The sequence below is a fragment of the Schistocerca cancellata genome, chromosome 2 (assembly GCF_023864275.1).
Source record: "Schistocerca cancellata isolate TAMUIC-IGC-003103 chromosome 2, iqSchCanc2.1, whole genome shotgun sequence".
NCBI classification, from domain to species: domain Eukaryota; kingdom Metazoa; phylum Arthropoda; class Insecta; order Orthoptera; family Acrididae; genus Schistocerca; species Schistocerca cancellata.
In genome coordinates, this window is record NC_064627.1 from 47,779,809 (window position 1) to 47,799,924 (window position 20,116).

Consider the following 20,116-nt stretch of genomic DNA (forward strand, 5'->3'; position numbering starts at 1 on the left):
CCCACCGCCACACCTCCAAATAATATGAATGACTCCTTTTATATATATATATATGGTGGCTGCCCAGCTTAATGTACCCATCTCATGCACAGATCACCATCTCTGCACATCAACATAGCAAAATATTGATGCTGTAAGTTTCTTGCGTCACAGTCATTTGAAAGTTTTATCCAGGTTGAGTGACACCACCCCTAACATACAATAGTGATGATGGCTACAAAAGTGTCAGAATGATTGTGGAAGCCCACAAACATCGTGCCACTGAACTTATAAAATTAAGACTTTTATAAGAGACATCTAAGTATGGCTTACCAGCAAGTTGAACAATATGTCATCCTCTGTTCTAGCACCTCTCAGGACATACAGTTTATTTTCATAAACATATCGCAGAGCATAGCTGGCCTCCTTGTTCCAGTCTTCCGGAAGAGCTTCACTACCAGTCTCAGAGTCCTTTATTGTTGTCTGGAATGAATATAGAATGTTTAGTTACTAGAAACATAACTGCAAAATTCTGCACCTCACACAACACATCATATTAAATATAAAATGTCATATTTAATGTTACTGGAGCTCCAATTTGCTAAAGAATGTGCTACAAAATCATTCTATATCCTTACACATCACATTAAATATAAAATGTCATATTGGTGTTGGGGGAATGAGATGTTACTGGAGCTCCAATTTGTTAAAGAATGTGCTACAAAATCATTCTATATCCTTACGTCTAAATCAAAACACAATAAAAGAAGTAACAGAGAATTTATTGTTGAATGCGAGGTCCACAAACTGAACATATTAAACAGATCAACTATATTCATTACTTATTTACTTAATGTCCCACATATTTGAAGCTAATATTTATTATTTGCATGATACTTATACAATATACACTCAAAGTAGGTTTATGCCTTTCAAATCTGTTGAATAAATATGGGGAAGAGTCTGACAATATCACCTACACTGATCAATGTCCTGTTGATGTGTTGCACATAAGAAACTGCTCTGAGTTCCTTTGTCCTTCAAAGTTTCTGTCAATCTATTCCTAACATAAGTCAACATACCCATAAGAATCTTGTCAGGAAGTAATAGGAATCGTATTGATTTGACCTCCTGACATGTCTGATGAAGAATTATTTCCTCATTAAACAATGTGAGAGTGCTTTTTGTAATACAGCTTGTGGTAATTGTTATAGAAGGTGCATATAAACTGTTCTGTGAATCTATATGGTATTGTTTGTAAAAATATGTGACTGTGTATGGGGACATGTTGTGAAAGATCATACTGTGACAAACACTTGAAATGGAAACGGATTTATCTGCTACTGACAATCAAGAACAGTTAACATGAAGAGTCATTTAATAGTGTAATTGTTTGCTACAATTGAGAAATAGATAAATAATGGTGACAGAGGTATATTAAATGTTGATGCCAAGGATATGGAACAGAAATTACATGTATAAAATGTGTTTTCAACTGGCACAGTGCTTTCAGTAAGTGTAGGAACATGAGATGATGCTCCACATTTGGGTCCATTACAAAATGCATAACAACATTGACCAAGTGTGACAGATGTGAAAACAATACCAGTAACTGTTTATGGAATCAGAATGAATCCAGCATTAAAGCCGTCACTTACAAGAGCTCTGTTAGGTGGAAGCCCTGTTCCTGACTCTAGCTACACAAACTGTGTGATGGACAGGAGGGAACACAACTGGAAACAATCAGTAGTTCTACATTTCGGCTGACCGGGTCACAACAGTAAAAGTCAAATGTTAGACAAGGAATGACTTTATTGCTTATATGATGTGTTTTGGAATTTATTTGTCAGATATCTACAAAAAATCAGATACAAAAATATTATATAAATCATACCAATGGATAGCACTTCACTTTGACTGAAATCATCTGGCACAAACTGTACTGCACCTACCCACAAGTGATTGCTGCACACAGATATGGCATTTCATGTTGTAAGTGAAACAAAAATTTGCTGACTACAGACACAATTTTGGAGAATGCAGACCAAGGAGATGTTTTTGCCATCAGGTAGCATTAAAAAATGTATCATCTCGTGAATGTGCATCAATTAATGTGCATTTTTTAATACTGCGTGTCTGACGACTGTGTACCAACTTATTATTAAAAAAAATAGTTTTTCATACAAATGGTAATGACTCCTTAACAGTGATAAAGTGCTCCATGGCACCACACTTCCTCAAAAGCTACAGTCACAACAGCTCTGCGATATGACAAGCAACATAAAACTAAAGCATAAAATAGCAATATAAACATATACCACAAGTTTAAGACAGGGGAGGTGCCCTACATAAAAATTAAATTGAAACAGGAGAGTTTATCAGAATCACACAAAGGTACCAGACAGAGACATAAATGACAAATCATGGAAAATATTGAAAAACCATTTCCTATGGGAGCAGATCTGCTCCTTCAAGTTTCCACATTAGTCCACAATGAAATCCTTTTAAATCTCAGTTTCTTCCAAAATGTGTAAGTCTTTTGGCTCTATTTGTAAGATCATTAGAGAAGATTTCTCATTTGTATCTAAACAATGATTCTTGTTGCTGTGATGAGAAACCACAGCATTAGTGTTTTTATTACAGTGTTCCCTGAATCTGGTTAAAAGTCACACCCCGTCTAGTCAATGTAAACAACTATCATACGATTCACAAGTGATTTTACATAGTCCCGACTTACTACATTTATTCTGCTTATTGTCAACAGATGTACACTAAACTGTCCTAAGTTTCCTGCAGATCTGGAAGCCAATTTGTATGTTGGCTTTTTTAATTGCATAGGCAATTCATTTACAGAAATGCCCTGTGTAGGATACAGCTGCAAATTTAGTTGGGTTTTCCCAAGCAATGGGCAAAGATTTTTTCCTTCTTCTGATATCTGATTCACAAACGCTCTGTATCGCACGATCAGTGTAACTGTTTTCCCGACCTATTTGTGTGTTAATATCAATTTCTTTTTAATACATGCTGGGCTTAAGTCAAATTTAGCTAACGTGTTGAACACTGATGGGGAAGAATCATTGTTATGCATGCATGTGTGGCAAGATTCCACATCATTAATTGAGTCAGTAGCTGATGGTTTTCTGAAAGTATCTAAACAAAAATCTGTAGATTACCTAGTAATATTCAAGTCTAAGTAGTTGTGACTTCTAATTGATTCCAATTCTATGGTGAAGTGTATTTTTGAATGCAACATATTGAAGGAGCCTGCCAAGTCTATCATGTCTGATTCTGTTCCTTTAAGTGCAATAAAGATATTGTCTACATATCTATACTATAAAACTACATCATCATACATTACCCTATTATTTGCAAAGAATTTTCTTTCTAAATAATTAATGAAAATGTTAGCCAAAATGCCAGAAAGGCAACAACCTGCTGCCAGGCTGTCCCTCTGAAGATAAACCTTACTGTTAACAATCATACAGTTGAAAGGCTAGCATTAAGTGCAACAGATCTAACAGTTCAATAATTTCCTCTACTGTAAGTTTCATATGCTTCAGAAGAGTCAGTCTTGCAATCTTCAAAGCTTCTTCAACTGCGAGATTTGTATACAAATTGGTTATATCCAGGGACATGATAAATGTCTCGTGCGGAATCTCAGTATCTCTTAACAATGTCGCCATCTCATAACCATTTTTGATGGCACATTGTTGCTTTATAAGTGAATGCCAATTTTAGCTTAGGATAGCAAAAACTGTTAATTTTATGATTTGGACCTTGGCATCCACCTGCAATTGGACGTGTTAGTCAATCACTCTTATGGAGCTTTATTTGTGACCAAAGAACTGGTAGCTTTGGATTCATGGGGATTGGTCTCTGTTTAGCATACTCTGATGCAAACAGAAATTTGAAACCTTTCACATATTTCTTCAATCCAGTAACAAATTTGGGAAGAGCATTCCTTACAGCTTCCACTCTGTCATTAGAATGAAATGAATCCAATGTCTTAAATGCATAATCAGAAACTGTTATAAAGACGAGAGGGCTTACCTTTTATCTGCCTTTGTGCTACCTACGTTATTTTCAAGCAATTTTGCATTCTACTTTTTCATGATGGCAGAGAGAGAATCTGACACTAAGCATGTAGGTAAAGTTTTACAAAGTGTTTTTCAAGTGGACATAGCAATCTTGGCCTGTACAAGCTGTCAGCCCTTAAGAATCTCACATACGCCTTTGACTTCAGTCACAGTCTTTTTAATAATGTTAGTGTCTCCCTTAGCAGGGAGACTGAAATTTAGGCCCTTTTGTAATAAAGAATTTTCATCATGAGAAAGATTCATGTCCATCAGATTAACTACTCTATCTGTAAAAAGAGTGTTTGTGCACGCAGCATCTTGTCCAAAAGGCAAGATGCTGCGCATGTTTAAAGATTTTAGTGATGACAAACATTTATAATGTGCTTAGTTTTATCCACTTGACATCTTGAGCATGAGGTCAGCATAAAAAGAACATGTTTTACTAAAAAAAGAAGTTTAAGACCTGAAGATGACAGCTATAACTGTTGAAACCGATTGCCTTGAATAAAAAATATTTTGTGCAATCTTTGCTTTAGAGCAGTTTTTAACAATTAAAAAAGATTGCCCTTCAATACTCTCATAATGAGCAAATTCAAACATCAGTAGTGTTAACCACCATCTGATGGGCAACAAGCGCCCACAGTTTGTGGGCATGCCTTCTGGCAACAACTTTACGTTCCCAGAAAAGCCAGTCACCAACCAACTCACACAGATCATAAAACAAAAAACCTGGAATAATATGTGACAAATGACTGGATAAGTAAGTGCCTGCAATCTCAACCAAGTGTCTGGACCCATGTGCCATGTGAATTTCATTTTTTATGAACAGACGTTCACACTTTCTTTACTTTATTTGCACTTTATTATGTGCACTTCACGAAACAGAAATAAGTTTAAGCTTCAGATATTTTTGGAATGACACCACTCACTAAACAGCTTTTACCAAAATTAATTTGTAGTCGACTAACCACCACTTTTCTTCTGGATATCTGTAACAACTTGGCTTCCCCAATTGCCCAGATTAGCATGAATGGCTCAGAATTCTACGTAAAAAAAAAGGCCCCCAGTTAATTGAATAAAATTATTTATCAAAGACATTTTGATAGGTTTAAAAATAAGCAATTTTCTAAGCACCTGACGAAATTCTAAACCACAACGGTCTGCTCATGAGGCCTGTGCCTTAACGATTACACTACACTAGCAATCAGTAAAATCTTCCTATTTTTAAAGCTGTAGGGGGGCTTGTGAAATTAAGATTTGTTTTCTCCTTTGATTACTCACAAACGAGTGACCACCATATATATGGTTTCAAAGAGTCAATAATCCCACTGCTGGGCACTTCTTTTAAGATCCTATGAGGAAATCACAAGGAATTAGACACTGTACTACTACTTCAAACAGGAGTCCAAAAAACAGTCAATAGAATGATATTTATTTTCTTCCCTATGTACCAAACGAATAAACTCAAGTGTCCAGGATCAAGACAATACAGATAAGCATTCTCAACAAAAATGGCATGACCCATTGCAAATTCAGACCTTAAGGTCAAAACACAGAATTCTACAAGGTAGTTTTGAAATGATACCTCATGTATGTTTGAGAAAAGTTGTTCAAGTTTGGAACGTGAGATCTACTCCTTTATAATGCCTACTCACAAGCTGCAATACATTTAATGTATCTTCTTAGCTACGTGTTATGGAACTGTTCTCAAACTTCCCTCGCATTCCAAGTATGTGGGATGTGGATACTTCCTTCGTTTCCCCTACAGCAAGACATATTTGAAAGGCACTCATTGTGCAGGCACACTGGACATTGAAAGACATGCATCAATGCTTCAGTTAACAACACAGGGAGCTCCTAATGTCAGTTAGTTTCCAGCCGCTTTATAATTGCTGCAAAAAGTGTGTTGCTGATGGACATTACTTCAAACGGAAATACAAGTATTTTTTTTTTTTCCCTAATAAATCTTTTAGAGTCACATTTTGTGTACACAGGAAGAAAGCTGTATTCAGAAAAGATATGAAACCTCCAAAGACACCATATCATTCAATTCGGATATTCCAAGAGGGCTGACTGTTCATTTTACAACTGTAACCAAGACTTCATATTAATTATGAGCATCACTGGTAATACAGAGTAGCACAAAAGCCAAAGATGCTGATGGGCAACAAATCTGCTGACTGGAGCTTGTTTTCTTACATTTTGCTGTATTTCCGCAGATGTACAAGTCTTCTTAATGGTGGTGTCAGATTTAACTGCTTAGCATTTCATCCCTAATGCAAAGGTAACATAAAGCAGGATTTATCTCAGTATTAATGATTATCCACTTCTATTTATTTTCTACATTCTTTTACATCAGTGAACTGCAATGACACTATAGTATATGCACAAGAACAACAATGCCACAGAGTAATCACTGTCAGCAAGATTGTAACTATATTAACCAAAAGGGCGCTGATGACCTCGATGTTGAGAGCCCGTAAGCCCCAACACACACACACACACACACACACATTAACCGAAAGTGGGTTGACTGCAAGCAGGAGAGCTGAACCTCAGAAGAGGGAATGAATATCAATGTGTGAGCCAGTCTATAAGGGAGCAGAATGTCCAAACAGCATGTACAAATGAGCACAGAGAGAAAAACGACACACGACTAGTGCAAGCGACTGACAACTGATCACACGGAAACAGCAATGCACAAGATGAAGGCTTGGTCTGTGGGTGTTGAAATCAGTGTTAGAACTGCTGGGCCAAGCCTGTTGCCATCAGCAGGCAAACACCTGGGCCAGCAGCACTGACCATGCCATGTTTTGCACACAACTTCCAAGACAGTGTTTTGTACAGTTCCACTGCAATGACCATGTCATCTCCTCTGCATCCATGTTGATGTCCACTGGTACCTACTAAATACCTCTGCAATGAAAATGCCACATAGGGCCAAAACTGGCATGGTTTGTACTGTGGTCAACACAGCAAAAACAGAGAGGGTGCGAGATTACACGGCAGTGGACCGACCACTGAACGAGACAATACTGACATAGTTTGTTCCATATGATGGGCAGAAAGTTGTGGCATGGGTGACGCAAGGACACTCGTGAAAAGGGACCGAGGGTACTGGTTCAAATTCCACGGGCTCCGCAGTGGTAAGAGCAGACGCTAGCCCTGCTGTTGTTCTATACCGTAGTCAAAAGTGAGTGAGTGGGGGGTGCAGTTGGGTGCCCAGCAGTTGAGCATCTGCCATAACTGGGAGCCTCTCACTGGAACAATACCACAACTGACACCATCACTTGACTGGCTTGGAGATAGTGGTGGCGAAGATCCAATAGGTTGCAGCCACAACTGACTGCAATGCCAAATCGACTGCTCCCAACTGACATCCACTAAAAAAAGCTACCGACTTTTGTTGCCCACCACTATAGCCGGTAGCCACTTCAGCTGTTGGCCAAATGACAAAGCTCAAACAGCAGCCCTGTGTGGAAAACACCACGAGCTGCGATGGTCCGGGCAGTCAACTCTGGGTGCTGCATGCAAACATTCTTCTGGACTAAACCCATTAACCAGCATCATGTGGTATGTACCCAAAAACCTCAAGAGTGCATGAAACAGACACAAGCTTCTTCATTTGGATTTTAAATGTATGCACAAACAGCTCCAGCTTCGAGTTAGAGGTCAGGTGAAAAGTAGTGATAGTCTGATGCTGGATATCTGGATATCAGTGTGAATACAAAGTCTTCAAATTCCAGCAACAAAAACTGACAATCATCAGTGGAGGGTAGGGGGTAGGTGGGGGGTTTGGGGGGGGGGGGAGGGAGGCACGATAGCAAAAATTACCAACAATGCACGAACAGTTGCTGTCAATGTTGTGGAGGATAGCTTCGCAACATATGGGGAATATGACAATACATCGACAACCACATGCTTTTCAACAAGGGGCTCCCAGAGTCAACATGCACCAAACTGACGTAGCAGTGCAGCCTGGTTCTGGGCATAAGCTGTGCAAGCACACACAAGACTTCAATATTGTGGTCTACAACTGGCCAGTAGATGTGACGGTGTGCCAGTGCCTTGATACAAGTGATAACACAGTGCAACACATGCAGCAACTGGAGTTTGCGAGGATGCAATGCAGGAGAGATAACCACTTGACAGCTTTGCTCCTCTTCGGTGAGCAAGAGAACCCGCTGGACAACACTGAATCATTCATGCGGAAGAAAAAACATACACTACACCAAATCTGCTCCCAGAAGAGAGTGCAATGGCCACTCCACCTGGAGAGCTGAAACAGTTTTCCAGAAAAGTGGGTTTATGGACACAGCAGCCATGACCTCCAGCATCATCAAAGGGAAATCAAGCAAACTCTGCTGCAAGGCATCGTACAAGGCATAAACATGAGCCTGCTGTTGGTCGAATGCCGGATCTGATCCTGCAATAGTGCATCCATATTTGCAGGCACTGGGCAGGTATCAAATATCATAACAATAATTACTGAGGAAGAGTCCACATCTGCAACTGGAGGGCAGTCGTATCTGGCAGCTCTGAATGAGTGCTGACTTAAGGAAACCAGTGGCTTGTAGTTGGTGATGAGGAGGAATTTCACTCCAGACAAAACAAGTAACTTTTAAATTCCAAAAATAACAGCCTGTGTCTCCTCTCCCACCTGTGAATAATTATATTGCACCGTGAAATGCGCCACTGATGCATAAGTGTTCAGCAATTGGTGCCATCTGGATTTCAATGCAAGGGGACCGCACCAAAGCCATACTGGGACATGTTACAGGGCAGAGATAAAGGTTCACCCATCATAAAAGAAGCCAAAAGGAGCACAGCACAAACACTGCTTGAAGAACAGCAAAATCTGTTGACAATCTGCAGACCAGTCAACTCTGATACTCTTTTCATGAGGCCTGTTAAGAGGATGGCAATGTGCGCTGCTTGGACTTAGCACCATATGAGATCTTACCCAAAAAGGACTAGAGATTCCTCATGTTCTTGGATGTTGACAAGTTGATGATAGCTTTGACATGATCGGCTGTAGTGACAAAGTCATCTTTGCTGAGCACATGACCCAAAAAAATTCACTTTTGGGGAAAATGTAATATTTTACAATTTGCAATGAAGGCCATCCTCCAGAAGGCACTAGAAATCTGCCTGCAGATTCCACAAATGCTCACGGAAAGCCCATGACCCAGAGGTCATCAAGGTAGTTTACAGAACAAGGAATGTGCTGTATCAATTGCTCCAAATATCGCTTATAATTTCCACCACAGATATGATCCTGAAAGGCAAGCGATTAATCTGATAAAGCCAAAAGGGGATGTTACGGACCAAGAAATTCCAACAAGTGGGCGTCCAGCAGCAACTGTAGGTTTGCATCGTGCAAGCTGATTTGTGAAAAATACTACGCCTTGATAACTTCACCAACAATTCCTTTGGGTGCAGGACTGGATATTAGTCTGTGTCACACTGCGCATTTGTCATCTGTTTAAAATCTTCGATTAGGAGCGCTGCACTGTCTGGCTTCTGAATCCCACTAAAGGGATGATCACTGACTCTAGGAAATAGGAGACATCCTGCCAACACTGAAATTCGGCCTTGATATCGTCGCTCATGTGAAGGGAAAGGGGCAGGGGGTGACAAAAGGAGACTGACCGAGACACTAAATGTACTTTGTCAACAATCTGGAAGCCAGAAACAGAAAAGACATATAAGCCAAAAATATTTTGTGCCAATGGTGAATTACCATTAACAGCGTATATTGCCTTTCCGTATTCTTATAATGTATAGAAATGGAGAATTGTCCCCTCAAATAAATACATGTTTTACTCTATCACATAGCTTGACACAGTGGGTGCTGCATGCAGGGCAGTCCAGGAGGCTGTGCAATCTACATTAATTACACTGACCTTCGCTGCGATGTCTACCTGAAACTCGATCGGTCACCCATCCACTACCAACAACAGCAGAATTCACTTGGGCGATGCTTCTGGAGTGCTGGAGACACTTCCCGAGTCCTAGATCCTCCAATGATCGTCCAGTGGCTCACTGACTCACACAAACTGTTGTCAAATAGCGTATTTTGCGGCAGGCCCGACACATGGTCTCTATGTACGCCAAGCCTGTCAAACATGCATCGCATGATAGTTGGATCAGTACCGCTGGCTTGCCATTGAGTGTAAACCGTGTGGAAGGACACCTACACAAAGAAGCCAGAAAAAAATCATGAGTGGGGATTACAATCCTTTGATGCAAATGTCATCTAATTTTGTCTAATTTTGTCATCCGTCAACTTTTGGAAAATACATCCCTCACCACTGCCTTAAGTTCATGTGATTCAGAAATCTTAGCAACTTCAGTTAAAGAAGGGTTGGTCAAGGCCAATGCCTTAGTTTGTACCTCTGGGTCGGGTGTAACCGGATGATCATGTCCCTTATTAGCAAGTCCGCATATGAGGTAGCACATTGGGGACACCCAAGCTGACAACACTTGTGCGAGACATCTTGCAGTTCGGCAATACATGCCACATAGGACAGATTGGGGCACTTCTAATGCTAGTTCAACTGTGACTGTGCCACCACCACATGGGTTTGATGATCAAAATAACGTATGATCAACTTGCAAAGTTCCTCAAAGTTAAGTTTCTCCGGATCAGTGGACGACTTCAAACTCTGTACAATCTCTTATAATCTCCCACTGCTGGACATAAACGATATAGTCTTATCAACTGGATCAACAATATGCCTTACCTGGCAGTGTAGCAAGAGCTGTTGCAGGTAATTCTCCCACCTTTCCATCAAATTGTCAAACCTGGGGAATGACATCAGAGCGGAGGGGTGGCAGGTGAGAAGAGACTTCTTGGCAAGCGCCTGGCCTGCCATCAAGACAGCACGGGTACAAAGGAATTCCACATTCTATTGGGCAATTTCCACATCTGCTCTTGCTGAAGCTTCTGGAGATGTAGCTGCTCCTACCAGCACTGTAAAAATGCCGGGTACACGGTGCCCATAATTTAACACTACGAAGAGAAAGAAAAGTGTCACATGCATTAAGAACATCCTATGTCACCACTTTAGTTTATGCATGGGCATGACAATGCAGCAGGATCATCACTGTTGACATGAATGTAACTATGGTAGCCGAAGGCAGATCGACTGCTAGCTGGGGCCCTGAACCCGGAAGAGGGAACGAATCTCAACATGTGAGTCAGTCTGTGGGGGAGCAGAGAGTCTGAACAACATGACAGGAACGAGCTTGGAGGAAAACACATCATGCGACCAGAGTGAGTGGCTGGCACTGAGCAGATAGAAACAGAGTACTGTGTGAGGCAATGGCTCGATCGACAGGTAAATATCTGGATCAGTGGCTCTGTCCGTGCCACACATCAAATGCACCCTCTGTATTATTCAGCTGCAATAACCACACCAGCTCCTCTGAATCCATTTTGATGCCTGCTAGCAGGGATTCTGAAACAACAATCACTGTTAGATTTTGTTATGGAACAGAACCTCTTTGACCAAAAAGATCTTCTGCATCTGAACTTGGTTGTCTTGAAAAAAGACATATGACAATAATTACTGTTGAAAGTAAATCAGCTCAAGTGTATCATGGATGCTACTGATGGCCAACGTCTGATCACAAAAATAGCATCCTGCAGAAGATCTTGAACATGTATCTTCCATGAAAGCTTCCAATCTAAACCCAGTCCCAAAACTTAGATGTCTTCCACTTCACTAATTTCACCATAGTTGCAAAGAAGTAAATGGCACCCCTAAATGAATGGTGTGTGAGAAACTGAACCTCAAATAGTTTTGTAGTAATTAGAGTCCCTTCATTATCTGTGAACCAGGAATTCATCACTACCATTATTGTTTCTAATATGAAACTGTAGGAACTTTGACTTTATCATTGATAAATAAACAGTTTTGGATTTTTCTGGTATCCTCTGTAATAAGTTACTAATGCATGTCAGGAAAAGAAAGGAGTAATGGATGACACTCTGAAAAATGGTCCAAGTTATAGTGTTCCTTCAGACTCAAGTCCATGTCCCATTATGTGTCACACTAAAGAAAATTTCTCCTTTCTACCACACAAAACATTAGGGAGGTCAGGGTTTAAGATCTCAGCCACAATGTGATCATTAGATAAGTAAAACAACTCAAATGGATGAACACAAGGCAAAAAATTGACCATGGCCTTCTTAGCTCGCCCAGTTGGCCACGCGGTCAATGCACAACTTTCCAGGTGGGAAGGAGCACCTGGTCCCCGGCACGAATCTGCCCAGCGAATGCGGGCTGGTTCCCCTTATTCCGCCTCAGTTACACTATGTCAGTGATTGCTGCGCAAACAAGTTCTCCATGTACACGTACACAACCATTACCCTACCAAGCAAACATAGGGGTTACACTCGTCTGGTGTGAGATGTTCCCTGGAGGGTCCACTGGGGGCCGAACCGCACAATAACCATAGGTTCAGAGTGGGGCGGCGGAGGGGTGAAGTGGACTGCGGTGGTCGTCGTGGGATTGTGGACCACTGCGGCTGCGGAGGGGACGGAGCCTCTCCGTCATTTCTAGGTCCTTGGTTAACATACAATACAATGGTCTTCTTGATGGAGCTATCTCTAGATACATCTGATGTGACTTAGGAAATCACTAAATACTTAATTCAAGGTGGGTGTACAGAGATTTGAATCCAGCCAGTCCTGTATACTAGTGCCTGACATCTGCAACACACTTTACATTGCTGGATTCCTGTGGTTAATAGCAAAAGAACTCTATAACGTACTATCAATGATGGAAATAATATGCACTGGCAAGTTAATAGGAGAGTTGATCAATTAGGAGGTTAAGTGACTCACTTCTGACAAATAAACAGAAACACACTTTACTCTTTTATTGTAAAGCATGAAAATGTAGTGGAGTTATTAGAGTCATGTGCTAAATGGTAAATTTGCTAGTAAACATTGCCTCTCTCTCACCTTTGAACTTTCACTAGGATGGCCACCATTTTTGTGATAATGTAGTCTTGGCAAATGAGCACCATAAAGCTTAAAATTTGCCTGCTGTACACATACATATGCTTGTGAGAAATTAAATTACACACAGCTTGTTTGTGAGATGTTGCTTACCCTTCTGCCCTGACGCTGGTGTGATTCGTGATAAGATGGATGTTACAAGGCACAAAGTGTGTACGTTACCTCATGGTGTCACAAAGATGTTCAACAGATGCATCAAGGAGCCACACTAGCATCAGTGCACAACCAAGTTTTCTTCAAACTATTCTGACATATTTTTGGGAGGAATGGGTGCATTTTCCTAATAATGGTACAAGCTGAGAAACTTGAGTTCCTCCTGGTATATAAAATATTCAAAAGACTTACTGCAATGCAGCCAGGTGACAACTTCAACAACCACCAATATTTCACCAAATGACACCATCATCATTTCATGACAAATATAAAAAATGCGCCAAAACTCCTAGAAACACAAACAGGTAAAAATAGAGTGAGTAAATAAATTTAAATATCTTGGAGAAACTATACAACAGAATGGACTAGAAAAATCTGCAATAGATGTAAGAATTAACAGAATGGAAAGAGCATATGGTTTAGCCAAAAACATTTACAACAAGAAACGTATATCTAGAAAAAAAACTAAAACACTACACCACAGTGGTACGACCAGAATGTTTGTAAGGATCTGAATGCCTAACAATGAACTACAAGATGAACAAACTAGAGGTACTGGAAAGAATAATTATTAGAAAAATAATGGGTGCAATAAAAACTGCAGATGGTTGGAAAATACGAATATAGAGAAAAAATCTGAAGTAATGGCCAAATGAAGATTAACCTTTTTCGGACACCTCTACCAAATGGATGGAAATATATTAACAAAACAAATACTCCTTTATTGTGACGAGACACTCTTGTCACGATAGTTCATAGGCGAAGTACTGGTGCTAAACTGTATTCGCTTTGACCCTGTGTCCATAATCATGTTGTACAAATGGAGATGATGTTTATTGATGATGCCTTTGGCACAATTGTTTTTATTAATCTCCATTGCAGGATGTAAGTTGAGATTTTTTACTTCTGATGAAGGTATATTTATATATACCGAAACCTTGGACAAGAATTTTAATAAATCTTTATCCTGCAACTGTTTTGGCTGTCATCATTTACCATGAAGTTACTCACTCTTCTACACTACTAAGCCCATTAAATTGGTTTAATAACAGTTGACTGTATAGCTCCGACCTTTCACCCATCGTTTTGTATTGCTGATTGAGCCCAGTTACCACCTGATTGCATATAGGAAAAAAAAATTTACTGTTGAATCACAGGTTGTATGCTCTTGTTGTCTCCATCTACAGACATTGGCTTCAATCAATGTCCTCAAGTGTCTGGAGCAAATAATCCTGAGAATAACAGTAAAATGTGTAAGATTCTACAATCATACAAAATTAAACATATTAGACTGCACAGAAAACTATGCCTTCTGTAGCTAGCTGTTAGCTCTATGGCATAATCTGGGCCTGTCATTGTTAAGTACTATACAGTTAGACTTAGAATATACCCAAGTCTCTCCTGTAGCCCCTTTTCAGATCACTCATATGCAAAGGGGCTTGTAACCACAATTTTTTATTTCCTCTGTGCAGTATCAACCACTGCCGGTCAATCGCACCTTCAAATATGCATGGAACTAGTCACTAACATGCTTCCCACAACTGTCGTCACGGGCATGGGGTGCTGCTTCAATGTTGTTACACTGCCGGCAATAATCTGTGAGAGACCCCCCACTCCAAGGTTCAGTGGCAAGAGTATTTAAGTTATGAAAATGGCTTCTCTCACACTCACTTGTGACCTGTTCTTGTACTTGTTACACAATGTTCTCATGTACTTGTTGGTCAGGATGTATGGACTTTGTAATCATCATTCATAACATGAAGCCTGAACTTGTGTATTTGTGGTAATAAGGAACGTGCGCAGTCAACTGCTATCAGAAAGATATGTACTCATTCTTTTCTTAATGTTACTATTACTTAGAATAAAAGGTAATTGTCTGTGTTCATGTTAACAGTACCTGCACTTCACATTCCTGCCACCTGACTGAGATCTCACATCTGCATAAGACGAGATATAATATTCTGCAATCTGCAACTTCCTGCTCACATTACTAATCTGAACTGTAACTCCACGGGTTGCTCTGGGCCACAGCTCTGGCCTTTAGACAAGATGAAAGATCCAAAACTATAATTACCAACTCACACGCTGCAGACTGGTGTAACTCCCTTCTTCTCTCCAAGTCTGAGTTCAATTTCTTTTGTGCAGAGTAGGTTATAAAATCTGCTTAACATTTGGCCTTTCAGTCACTCAACCTATGCTTGCAAACTGACTGACTTTTGTTGCAGCAACAAAGTTTCTCATTCAGTATGCTCCTTCTTTCACTAATTACGCTTCTCAAGTTGATGTTGCCTTCTGATAGAACACTCCACTGTTATTACTTACATTGTAATGACCACAAAAGTTTCCACTGACACTGACACTTAGAACAGTCCACTCACACTGAGGACATTCCAAAAAATTTACCTTTGGCTTAGGGAAATCCATTCTTTGCTAATTTTGCAATATATGGGAGATGATTCTGTCTGAAATGGCCTCAAAAGTTCCCTTCCTGAGCAAGGCCAGTCATGGTCTCATTGACGGAACACGCCATGGTACAATTATTCTAGTACACTAACTTTATGACTGCAAAATATCTTTCTAAATTAAAATCTGGATTAGACACTTGAGTTCTTACAAAAACTTGATCCTGCAACACCCAGAAACAATGTATTACATGTATTATATAATTTAAACTGCTCAAGTCACTTTTTACTAATATTTATAAGCATGATGTATTTCAGCGGCATGCTGCCACAATCAGGTGCATTACAGTTACATGTACATAACATCAATATGAAGTGTGATGAGTATTATTTTCCGGGTGTGCCAGTATGCTTACATATTCAATTTAACCATTTTTGCTGGGAATCTGTCTGACACACAGAACACAGCAATAAACATATCACTGTTGTGTAAATCTTAGGTAGGCACCCTACATGAATGTAGCAGGAAGTGAACCACCTACCACCGATAACTTCCTAAATGGAAGTGGTCTGCTTGCATGCTAGCTGCACACCATTCACAAAGCACAATCACTACAACAGAATAACTAGTGGCAACACATGAATACAATAACAATCATTTGTTGGAAGGATACATATCACAAAAAATATACTCAACTCTTTGAGATAGTATGGCACTGGTGAACAAAGTAGATGATTTCTAACTATCTGATTGAAGTTCGGAGAGTTCAAGAGCAGTCTTCCAATAAGCAAACTACTTTGACTATCACTTCTAGTAATGTTAGATGCTTGGCATTAACTGTCCAATGATTAGACTAGTCAGTATCTGTAAGGATTTGCAGAGTTCACTGCTGATGACTACTGGGTTACGACTGTCCAAGAACTGCTGGAACTGGGACTGTGTGATAACTGAAACTGGCTGAGTGTTGGCATGCAGTAACTTAAATCACGCACCCAGTCTTTGAATGTCTTCTGTGAACAGTCTACCACATGTATCAAATAGTTATGGGTTTCAGCATTCTCTGCAGTGGAAGACATATCTATTAGTGGATGAATGGACTATTTGACTGCCTTGTAGTGGAAGCACGAAATTGTTCCTCGCACATGCGCCACCTAAGAGGCAGCTGACCATACCAAGGGTAGCACCATGCTGAGACCTGCCTGTTATGTGGCAGCCTCTGAATATAATACCGAGTAACATGTGTGGCAGACACACACCAGTCATCTTCCCTTAACATTTCACACTCAGATGTTTGAATCACTCCAGAGAGTTTAGAATCTCTGTGCAAATGATAAGGGAGGGGAATGTGTTCATTGCTGTAATGGGTGAGTCAGACAATAAATTTCCAGCAAAAACAGCTAAATTGTGATACATAACCTCACTGGCATAACCAGCAAATTATACTCATCATACTTCAGATATATGTAATGTGAACATAACTGCACCTCATGGCTGCAACATGGTGCCAAAACATTCCTTACTAATAAATATTAGTAAAAAGTGACTGGAACAGTTAAAATTATTTCATAAATTTAAATTACAGTCACAGACCTCAAACAATTCTGCAAACATGGACAATGTTAAACAATACATTACAGTTTCACTGTATTATGAGAACCATTCCATCAATGACCTTTTCCATTGTTTTACTCATTCTGTTTAGAAGATTAGCATTACAAGGAGAGTGCCCCAGGGGTGGGATTGATTTTTTGAAACCATCTACATGGTGATGTAGGTTACGAACCCAGGTAATTTAGAAATTTAAAAACTACATTTAAACCAATTATTTGAAAAAAAAAAAAAACTAATAATCAAAGACAAGATCTGAAAGCTAGAAATTTTAAAGCACTCGATGAGATTAGAATCCACAAGGTCCTGTGTGCCAGGAATGTGCGTTGACCACTACACCACAATGCCACTGTGTGCACAATTACTATTTTTTTGCTCTAGAGCATCATGCAGAATTCCAAATTTATTTTCATCAATTACCTGCGAACAAGGCCCACACACGTCAATGGCTGCAGGGTTTGATATCTGGGATAACCTACATCACCATATAGATGGTTGCAGAAAGTCGATTCCATCTCTGGGGACCTCTCCTTGTTACACAAACGAAAGATGGGTTGATCAATTTGTTGCTCTAAACATCAGCATCAGTGCTGCCTGTAAGAGGATAATAATGACCAAAAATGTCCGTGTTGTCTGGATCATACAGATACCTTCTAATTGTTTTTTGTTGTTTTAGAATTGTGGGATGCTAAACTTTCCTTCAGAGAGTTCACTTTTCAATAACAAACCTAACATTTCTATGGCACTCCTTGGATGAAATGATAACATTGCTGGGTACACATCACCACCACTCTTTGACTGCACAGCCATTTTGAACATCATGGTTGATACACATTTTATCAGATAAACCTTATGCTGATGATAATAATGACTGTTTAATTGTGTCATTAAAATAATGTCCTTAGTAAAATAATTTATCACAATCAAACGAACAAGTCAGGCTGTTCCTGTTTAGAAGCTAACAGTGTTTGGGTTGTTCCCAGGCCGTATTATGGTTGCTGTGTGGGGTAAGCAAACTTGCATAGCCAATTCCCTGTACATACTAGGCTGCACACAAAGGAAGTATTAGATGACCAGCTATGATGCACAAACATTAGTGCCTAATCCTTGATGGAGGGTGAGGGGCAGGGGATGAGGGCAGAAAGGGGAGGGGTTGGAGGGGGCAGGGGAGGGGGAGGAGGAGAAAAAGAAATGAAAAATTCCAAACACAACATGGTAAAAACTAAATTCCTTATTATATTTCTGGCTCTCTCCCATTCATTCATTGGCACACTATAAGGAACTGAACAACCATGAAACTCTCTCCCGTGTCAACAATAAAAAAGGGTTAATAAGGCACTTCAGAAGAAGTATCAAGTTTAAAACTTAAAAAACTATAATCAACAAGTAAAGTAAAATGCTATAACCTCCAAGCGATACTTTACAACTGTTTGTATTACAAAACTTGAATCATGCCATAAAAACTATACTCTGATAAGTCATCTCATGAATGGGAATGCATACATATCACGAAATGTTCTGTTCAAGGATAAATCACAACTATTAGGCCTACATCCCTACCAAGTGGCTGTAAGAAAGTGATACTGTCAGATAGTACATTTCACAAAATTGCAGCTTAATATTCCACATGCCCATTATTCCCATGATTGAATGACACTACATCTTCAAAGCAATGCAATGATGAAGGGCCATATTATACCACAGTTTGTGGTATACACAGTTAGATACTTTTTTCTGAAGTGCTTTATTCACCCTTTATTATTAGCTGCCATGTCAGCTAACTAATTTTCCAGAAGTCCTCTGTGCACTGATTCCAAAAAAAAAGAACACTTTGCAGATAGAAATTTAACACACATGTAGCATTTACATCTTAAGACACACCACTAACTCAGTTTGTCAACGATGGAAAGGAAATCTCTATGCTGGAGTGCACAGGGGTCTGGAGATGGGATTAATGAGATGCCAAAACTGGTCGTGTAAATAAGAATAACAACTTCTGAAAACATACGGCTGTCTGTTAATTTTTCTTTGGTAAATATCTAACTGGCCACTGTGCCGTATCCGCAATGGATCAAAAGAGAGTTATAAAATTGGCTAAACTTCATAATCAATACCATTTCCGAAAGCTGTTCATAAAGTACCGGTACTCCTTAGTCTATAGAGTCATAGCTCACAATTAAAATTTCACACGCTTAAAAACGTATTAAATTTGCCAATGTAGGATTAAAAGCAATCACATAACAGTATTTACAAGCATAGTACTCTGACACACTTCAGCAAAATGAATTTATTATATGAAAGACCACTACAATCTCTCCGTACTCATGTTGAGGATTTTTGGGAATATGGGAGTGTGGCAAATTTGCAAGGGCAACTGCATAAAATTGTGACATGACACAAATGATATCGAACTGTTGTTGATGACATCGGAGCTGTTACATTTGCGTTGCTCAGTTGGTGGTGACATGACGTACCTGAAGATCGCAAAAACTGTCTGAGTTATCTATATGGTGTGATGAAGCAAAAACATTCGGTGGTTTACTTGTTAAATGCATCGGTTTTCGGTATTTAGTTCATAAAACAAAGTACAAGCTTACATCATTTCCAACTCCAAGACATTTGAAGCCACAATTAATCAGCTTCCAGTGTACTAAAGCAACTAAAATATCTTCTTTTCTTGTTATTGTGTTTTCTACAAGACGATACAACAAGTCCCATCCAAACAATTCCTTTGCACCTGACATGTCGTCGGCTAAGTTTATTTTTTCACCTGATACAATATACTTGTTCTACAAAAGCAAAACAAAACTCCCAAACATTTTCAGAAACTGCAAATCATACACTTTGCGTCAAAGATGATCATACT

The 20,116-nt window shown here is 39.6% G+C and overlaps 1 protein-coding gene across 1 annotated transcript in view; it reads right to left on the minus strand.

Moving 5' to 3' along the window:
- Window positions 1–20,091, minus strand: part of LOC126161320 (proteasome inhibitor PI31 subunit) — a 111,920-nt gene extending 91,829 nt beyond the window's left edge. Inside the window, exons 1-2 of the mRNA XM_049917072.1 lie at window positions 19,848–20,091; window positions 313–462 (exon numbers count right to left, since the gene is read on the minus strand). Of these exons, the coding sequence (XP_049773029.1) occupies window positions 313–462; window positions 19,848–19,994 (297 nt within the window). The 5' untranslated portion in view covers window positions 19,995–20,091. The remainder of the gene's footprint in view (window positions 1–312; window positions 463–19,847) is intronic.
- Between the last annotated feature and the right edge of the window lie 25 nt (window positions 20,092–20,116).